Raw genomic sequence first — 8,328 nt, 5'->3', positions numbered from 1 at the left:
CCTGCGCAGCATCCCCTTCAGCCCCCTTCGCTCCCCCCGCCCCCACTCCTTTTGGGGGGGGGTCCCCTATAAAATAGTTTGTACCGCCCCCTTCCCCTTGGATAATCTGCATGCCACACTTCCGGTTATGGCCACACACACACACCCCTTCCACCGTGCTGCGCAGGGCACGCCACACTTCCTGCGGTGCTACCCCCAACCTCTTCCCGCCCCCCAACAGCCCACCGGGGAGCAAGGTTCCTACCTTTGCCATCAATCCCCCTCCTCCACCCCACCCCCCCAGGCCCTGGGGTGTAGCAACCCCCCCCAGCCTGGCGACAATAAACCCCCCAGGGGCTGGAGGTCTGCTGGGCTATGGGGGGGGGGGGTTAATATCCCTTTAAGCGGCTCCTTTACTTTGCATTTCTCCCCCCCTCCCCCCACTGTTGTCTTCTCCTCCCTCAGGGTCCTAGGGGCTGACTCATTCCGCTCCAGCAGGGAGTGGGGAGCAGCAGCTCCAGCAGCAGCAAAGGCGAGGCAGACGCCAGGTAAGGCAGAGATTAACCCCTTGCAAGCCCTCCTGCGGGGTGCATGCACGCCAGCTCTGGGGAAGGGGGCAAATCTCCTTTGCAAACTGCCCCCCCCCACACACACACCCTCCTTCCAGGGGGAGAGCCTCTCCCCCTGGTGCGAGCCCCAGCCATTTTGCAACCCAGCCTTGCTCCTTGCCAGCCGGGTGCAAAGCAGCCCCGGGAGCCAGCCAGGCGCAGCTCGCAGGGGCCCCGGGGCGGCCTGTCCGCCTCGGGTGCACGCTGGTGCAGCCTCTCTGCAAACCCTGCTCCGGCCGGCGGGGTGGCGCCTCCTCCCGTGGTCCTAGAGAGAGCCATTTTGCAAGCCGCCCGAGCCAGCGCCCTGCCGCCTGCTCTCTCCGGCTGTGCACGACTTTCTTGTGCAAAATCTCTGTCCTTCAGTGCGGAGAAGGAGACAATAAACACCCCCCCCTCTTCCTCCCTCCTTTTTTGGGGCATACTCTTTTCCAGCATCTCTCTCCTTTGCATTGCCTCCTTGGGGCGGCGTCTCCTCCCTTGGTCCTAAAACCAGCCATTTTGCAAGCGCGGAGCCATGCACTGATTGCTTTGGAAGGGAGCCCTTCCCTTTGCAACAGGCCTCGCCTTGCAAATCTCTCTTCTACCCCCCCCCCGCACACACACCTTCCCGAGCCACGTTGCTTGGCTTGTGTTGCAACCTATGCAACTCGAGCCCCGCTCGGTATTTGTCTCCAGGCTCGAATGCACAAAGAGAGGCGAGTTCCCCTTGGCAATCCCGTCCTACCTCCTAGCCCCCTGTGGGTTGCATTTCCCACCTTCCCCTGGTCCTAGCTACAGCCATTTTGCTTTGCAGTTTGAGCCGGGCAAACCCACGAAGAAATGCGGCCCATCTCTGTCTCCTTGCGCTGTTCTTCCCCTGTCTCTGCAGGATGACACCCCCCCCCCCCCACCTTTGCACCGGTCTCGCCTGCCCCGGTCCTAAAGACAGTCATTTTGCAATTGCTTTCTGCCTCCCGGCAGGTCCCAATCCCAAGCAAGAAATAATACACAAAATTCCCCGGAGGGAGAGGGGAGGCTACTCCCTAGAATGGCAAATACCTGCAAACTGTTGCTCTCCGGGACTGCCCTAGATTTCTGGCCCCCTAGCCCTTGCAGTTCCTGGTCCTAAAGGGACCCGGTTAGCTTTGCTCCTCGGTGCAACTAAACAATCCATGCCCCGGACCCCATGTTTGCTGCATGTCTGCCTGCTCATTGCAGCAAAGACATCTGTGCTCCTGACCCCCTGTTTGCTCCTCGTGCTCAGGGCTACCAAAGCACAGGGGCTCTGGTGTCTGCGTTTCCTTTGCATTCTCAATATGTTGATTTTTCAGTAAGTCGTGGAGCCCTGGAGAAGTGCCAGAAGACTGCTAATATAGTGCCAATTTTTTAAAAGGGTAACCAGGATGATCCAGGGACTCCTGACATTACCCTGGGCGAGATACTGGCTGGATTAATAAAGAATTAAAGGAGTGTAATATAATTAATCACCAGGGATTTACGGAAAATAGAACCCGTCAAACTAACTTTGATTTTATTTTATAAGTTTACAAGTTTGGTTGATAAAGGTAATGGAGTTGATGTAATATCCTTAGATTTCTGTCAGGCATTTGACATGGTACCATACGACGTTTGCTTCAGAAAACTAGAATGCTATAAAATGTACACGGCCCATTAAGCGGATTAAAAACTGGCTAACTGATAGGTCTCCAAATGTAACTGTAAACGGGGAATCATCATCGAGCGGTTGTGTTCCCAATATGGTCTCGCAGGCGTCGGTTCTTGGCCCTATGCTACTTAACATTCTTATCGACGACCCCGGAAGAAAACATATAATCATCACTGATCAAGTTTGCAGCTAGCGCCAAAATTAGAGGAGTGGTAGATCATGAATAGGCCCCGTCACTGCTACAGAGCGATCTGGCTCGCTTGCTAAGCCGGGCTCAAGCAAACCATGCGTGTTTTGATATGGTTCAATGTAAATGGATCCATCTAGGAACAGAGAACGCAGGCCTTACTTAGAGTGGGGAACTCTAGGGAAGCAGTGACTCAAAAAATTTTGTGGTCATGTTCAGTGGAACAGGAGCTCCCAACGTGACGCTGTAGCCAAGAGAAAAGGAGGACTTGTGGCACCTTAGAGACTGACAAATTTATTTGAGCATAAGCTTTCGTGGGCTACAGCCGATGAAGTGAGCTGTAGCTCACGAAAGCTTATGCTCAAATAAATTTGTCAGTCTCTAAGGTGCCACGAGTCCTCCTGTTCTTTTTGCGGGTACAGACTAACATGGCTGCTACTCTGAAACCTGTAGCCACGAGAGTTAATGCAATCCTGGGATGCATAGACAAGGGAATCTCAACTAGTCTACAAGTATCTACATGGGGAACAAATATTTAATAACAGGCTCTTCAGTCTAGGAGAGGGAGGTCTCACGGTGATCCAATGGCTGGAAGCTGAAGACAAATTCAGACTGGAAAGAAGTCGGACATGTTTAACTGTGAGGGTAATTAGCCATTGGAACAATTTAATATGGGTCATGGTGGATTCTCCGTCACTGCCAGTTTTTAAAGTAAGATGGATGGATGGATGAATTATCTGGGGGATGTTCTCTGGCCTGTGTTATCCAGAAGGACAGACTAGATGATCACAATGGTTCCTTCTGGCTTGGGAATCTAGTTATCAGACCTATTTCCTAGTTTAGTCTACAGGAAAGGCTGAGTCCATTGAGATGAGCAGGAAATAGCAGGGCTGGCTGATGAGAGGCAAAAAGCCACAAAGAGGAAATAGACCCGAGCTCTTAATTTTAATGTCCCCGAGCCCTTTGGGGAACTGATTTGTGCCCAGGAAACCTTGGTGCTTTATCTTCAGGACAGAGCGTCTTTAAAACTCAGTTTAACTGCAGAGGACATCAGTTAAAGAATCCAGGATGCTGAGAGGAGACTCCTCTGTCTGTTACCGTGCCCTGTCAATGTGTGCACCGTCTGCTGGTTGGCGAAATCCGGAAATATTGTGGGTCCTACAAAACTAATGAGACCTTTTGTGGCCTCATTACAGTTCTTGACCGAAAAAGAAAAGGCAAATAGATGACCTTGAAAAACAGATCTATGGTGTTTCTTGGATTTTAAGGCTATCGCTCCTTGGAGTGGCAAAACAAATGTCTGGCTCTCCATTTGAACTCGTGCCCTTGTTCAGCACCCAGAAGTGCCTCACAATAGACTCGCAGCCACGGGAGTGGTTAAATACCTGGTCAGCCCCCTGTGTAACCATGTCCCCTTTGTCTGCAGCGTTGGAGTGCTCCCAGTTGGTCTGTTGGTGTGAGAAGTGGGATGATAAACTGTTGACCTATTCTATATGCAGGGGCTCATGGGATTATAAGGATCTGAACCTACGTTCTGTGCAGGCCAATGGTGGAATTATACTTTCCTGGTTTAGTATCTACCTATTTTAGATACTTATCTGGCTCCCATTTCTGTAGTATATCAGCACCTCAGTCTTTTAGATATTTATGCTCACAACTCTACTGGGACATAGGAACTGCTAGTAACCTCATTTTACAAATGGGAAAACTGAGGCCCAGAGAGAACAAGTGATGTAGCCACGGTCACACAAGGCATCTGTGGCAGAGCAGGGTCTTGAATCCAGATCTCCTGAGCCTTCAGGTAGTGTCCTAATGGCTGGTCCGTCCTTCCCGTCCTGTATGGCTCCACTGGTGGTAGCGGTGGGATTATATTTTGCTAGTTTAGTCTACAGACAGCCCTAGAGCAGCTAGAGGTGGGATTATACCTTTCTAGTTTAGTCTATAGGCAGCCCAATAGCTGCACTCCTAGTAAGAGCAGGATTATACAGTACTGGTTGAGTCCATATGCAGCCCAGTGGACACACTGGTGTGAGAAGTGGGATTTTTTCCCTAATGCACATCCCAGCCATCGTACTGTATCCCAAGGGTGAGGGTTGATCTCGCTATGGACCCCTCCTTGTAACCCTCCCCTGCCTTCTTTTTCAGAGAGCAGGCCCCTGTCCCTCCCCTGCAAAGATGGAGGAGCCCGAAGTGAGCATTGTGGTGAAGCTGGAGGGTGACTCGGAGGAAGAGGGGGAGAAAGAAGAGGCAGCCAGCTATGCCAAGTGCGGCCGGCGCTACAAGTGCCTGGCGTGCAGCAAGACCTTCCCCAACGTGCCGCGGGTCGTCCGCCACGCCAAGTGCCACGCTGCGGGGGGCCCCGCCACGGCCAAGCACACCTGCCCCAGCTGCGCCAAGGAGTTCCCCGACCGCTCGCAGCTGCACAAACACCAGCTGAGCCACTCGGCCGAGCGCCCCTTCCAGTGCCCGCAGTGCTCCAAGGCCTACAAGACGGCGCCGGAGCTGCGTAGCCACGGGCGCAGCCACACGGGCGAGAAGCCCTTCATCTGCCAGGAGTGCGGCAAGGCCTTCATGCAGCCAGTGTGCCTGCGAGTCCACATGGCCCGGCACACCGGCGACCTGCCCTTCCGCTGCTCCCACTGCGCCAAGGGCTACGGCACGCTCTCCAAGCTGAAGATCCACCAGCGGGCCCACACGGGGGAGAAGCCCTACACCTGCGGCGAGTGTGGCAAAGCCTTCGCCGACCCCTCGGTCTTCCGCAAGCACCGGCGCATCCACGCCGGCCTGCGCCCCTACCAGTGCGGCGCCTGCCAGAAGACCTACGCCGAGCTGAAGGACCTGAAGAACCACGAGCGCAGCCACACCGGGGAGAAGCCCTTCCTCTGCTCCGACTGCGGCAAAGCCTTCTCCCGCTCCTCCTCGCTCACCTGCCACCAGCGCATCCACGCGGAGCAGAAACCCTACCGCTGCGGCCAGTGCGGCAAAGGCTTCACCCAGCTCTCATCCTACCAGAGCCACCAACGCACCCACTCCGGGGAGAAGCCGTTCCTCTGCCCGCAGTGCGGCCGCATGTTCTCGGATCCCTCCAGCTTCCGGCGCCACCAGCGGGCCCACCAGGGCGTCAAGCCGTACCAGTGCGACAAGTGCAGCAAGGCCTTCCGCCAGCCGGCCGACCTGGCCATGCACCAGCGGATCCACACCGGCGAGCGCCCTTACAAGTGCCTGCAGTGCGACAAGACCTTCGTGGCCTCCTGGGATCTCAAGCGGCACCAGCTGGTGCATTCGGGCGAGCGGCCCTTCCAGTGCGGGGAGTGCGGGAAGAGCTTCGCCGAGCGGGCCAGCCTCACCAAGCACCACCGGGTACACTCGGGCGAGCGGCCCTTCAAGTGCGGCCGCTGCGGCAAGACCTTCGTGGTCTCCTCCAGCCTCCGCAAGCACGAGCGGACCCACGGCGAGCGGCGGGGCGGCGGGGAGGAGGAGGAGGAGGCGGCGGAGGAAGACGCCGGAGCCGCGGCCCGCCACGTCTGCCGGCTCTGCGGGGCCGCCTTCGGCGAGGCGGCGGGGCTGCGGCGTCACCAGCGGGGGGAGCACCCGGAGGCGGCCCCCGAGGCGCCCACCTGCGCCGAGTGCGGGGAGGCCTTCGCCTCGCCCTACGACCTGCGCAAGCACGAGCGGCTCCACCCCGGCCTGCGCCCCTTTCCCTGCCCCGAGTGCGGCAAGGGCTTCTCCGACCGCGCCGGCCTGCGCAAGCACGAGCGCATCCACTCCGGGGTGCGGCCCCACGCCTGCCCCCGCTGCGGCAAGGCCTTCCTCGGCGCCTCCGACCTCCGCAAGCACCTGCGCACCCACGGCCCCGCCCCCGGCCCACCCCGCGACGAGGCCGCCCACCCCCCCAATGGGCCTGCCGGCTGCCTGCCAGAAGGACTGCGCCAGTCCTCCTGAGCCCCTCCCCCCTTGGGGGGGGGGTGGCTCTGTGTGCCGCTGGGGCCCCTCCCCGCTCTGGGGGGCGTGGCTCCTTGGTAAACCCCCCGCAGGTGGGCATAGCCCTCTGCTCCCCCCTGGGCTCCTTGCCCTCCTCAGCCATCATGGGGGTGTGGGCTATGCTCCCAGGCACCAGCCCTCTGGAAGATTATGGCTATATGCCCCCCTCCCCAGGACTCCTCCCCCTCCTGAGTCCCTAGAGGATATGGCTCTGAGCCCCTAAGCCCCACTCTCTCCAGGACCATAGCTGTCTGCTCCCCTAGAGCCCCATGGGGGCGAGGCTCTGTGCTCCCAGGCTCCTCCCCTTCACTCTAAGGGCGTGGCTATCAGACACTCCCTCCAGGTGGTGTGGCTGTCTCATCCTCTGGGCCTCTCCGTCTCCTGATCTCCCACGGGGGGTTGCTTTTTGTTCCCCAAAGGGGGGGGCCTCTACACAGAGCCTCCTTTCCTTGTCCCGCCGCTCCCTTTACAGAGGGGTAGGACGCTGGGGAGATCATGAAAGGAGGACAGCACGGGGTTCAGTCCCCCTCCCTTCCCCAGGGGGCGTGGCTGTACTGGCCCCTCCCTTCCCCAGGGGGCGTGGCTCTCTGCTCCCAGGCCCCGCCCCATCGGACGTGGCTGGCTGGTGAGACGCGGTCCGCATGCGTGTAAGTCTGCGGGGGGCGGAGCTGCCCTCTGCTGGAGCGAAGTGGAGCAATCAGTGAGAGCAAGGGGTTGATTCGCTCCTGGGTGTGGCGTGGGGGAGCTGGAAGGGTTTGTGGGCCCGAGGGGGTTGAACGGCAGTTAGGGGAACTGCTCGTGGTAGCCGCCGACACAAGCCTCTTTGTAAACCGGCCTCCTGCCGCTGCAATGAAATAAACCCCTCTTTTTGTAGCCTGGGGGCTTGCTGTGATTCCTCCCCTCCCAGGGCCGGGGATAGAACCCAGGAGTCCTGGCTCCCAGCCCCTGCTGCTCTAACACACTAGACCCCACTCCCCTCTCAAAGCAGGGGCCAGAACCCAGGAGTCCTGTGCTGGGGGCTGGACCTGGGGTGGGCCTTTCCCTGAAATTGGGAGACTCGCATTCAGTCCTCAGCTCCCTGCCTAAACCCCTCCCCTTCCTGAACCCCAGGGGAGGTGTCTGTTTGGTCCCAGGCCCCACCTGCTCACAGAAGAGGCATGGCTGTGTGATACCCTCATGGGAGCATGATTCTCAAGCCCTCGAGCTCCTCGCCCTTTCTGGGGCTCTTCCCAGAGGCTCCTTCCCTCCCGATGTCCTGTCTCTAGACTTGTAGGGCTTGGCTTTCTCATCCTTGGGGCCCCTTCCCTCTCACTGCAGTCGTGGGAGTACGGCTCTGTGCTCCCAGGCAGGGTGGGACCCTGTTTCCATAGCCAACCCCCTCCTCAAGAGGATGTGGTGTTCGCTGCTCCTGGGCCCCTCCTCCAAGAGGGCGTGACTCTGAATTCTCCTGGCCCCACCCCAATTCATTTCCCATGCCTCTGTACTGCCCCATGTGACTGGGTCCCCAGGGTAGAACCTTGAACTGGGGCACCGCTGTGTCCCCTTAGCTCTCCAACTTGGGCTGTCTCTTACACCCAGCTAAATTGCATGAATGCTCTAATGAAACAGAGATGGACACCAGCCAATCTCCCTAGCCTTGCACCCCAGAAATGTACAGGGCTCAAGAAATTCTCTTCAACAGTGCAAGCTCATTAAACTTAGATTTGAATCCAGGAACTTTTCTCACCCCACTGGGTGTTCCAGGCAGTTGACAGTTCTCTGTACACAGGCTGGCTTCCCTTCTCAGCCTGGGACCAATCTCCCCACTTCAAAGTCTTTGTCTTCCCAAAGATGGTGAGATGGGAGAGGAGAGAGACCAAGTGGCGATGTCACTGGGAGTCTGGATTCTTCTTGATCGGCCATCAACAGGTGTCCGGCCCATCCTCATG

The 8,328-nt window shown here is 57.9% G+C and overlaps 1 protein-coding gene across 1 annotated transcript; it reads left to right on the top strand.

Moving 5' to 3' along the window:
* Positions 1–286: 286 nt before the first annotated feature.
* On the top strand, positions 287–7,273 carry ZNF668 (zinc finger protein 668). Its single transcript, XM_037898917.2, has 2 exons — positions 287–527; positions 4,565–7,273. Exon 2 carries the CDS (start codon positions 4,595–4,597, stop codon positions 6,359–6,361), a length of 1,767 nt encoding a protein of 588 aa, XP_037754845.1. The 5' UTR covers positions 287–527; positions 4,565–4,594; the 3' UTR covers positions 6,362–7,273.
* The last annotated feature ends 1,055 nt before the right edge of the window (positions 7,274–8,328 follow it).

This window comes from Chelonia mydas, chromosome 6 (genome assembly GCF_015237465.2).
Source record: "Chelonia mydas isolate rCheMyd1 chromosome 6, rCheMyd1.pri.v2, whole genome shotgun sequence".
Classification (NCBI taxonomy): domain Eukaryota; kingdom Metazoa; phylum Chordata; order Testudines; family Cheloniidae; genus Chelonia; species Chelonia mydas.
This window is presented reverse-complemented; position numbering and strand designations above follow the sequence as displayed.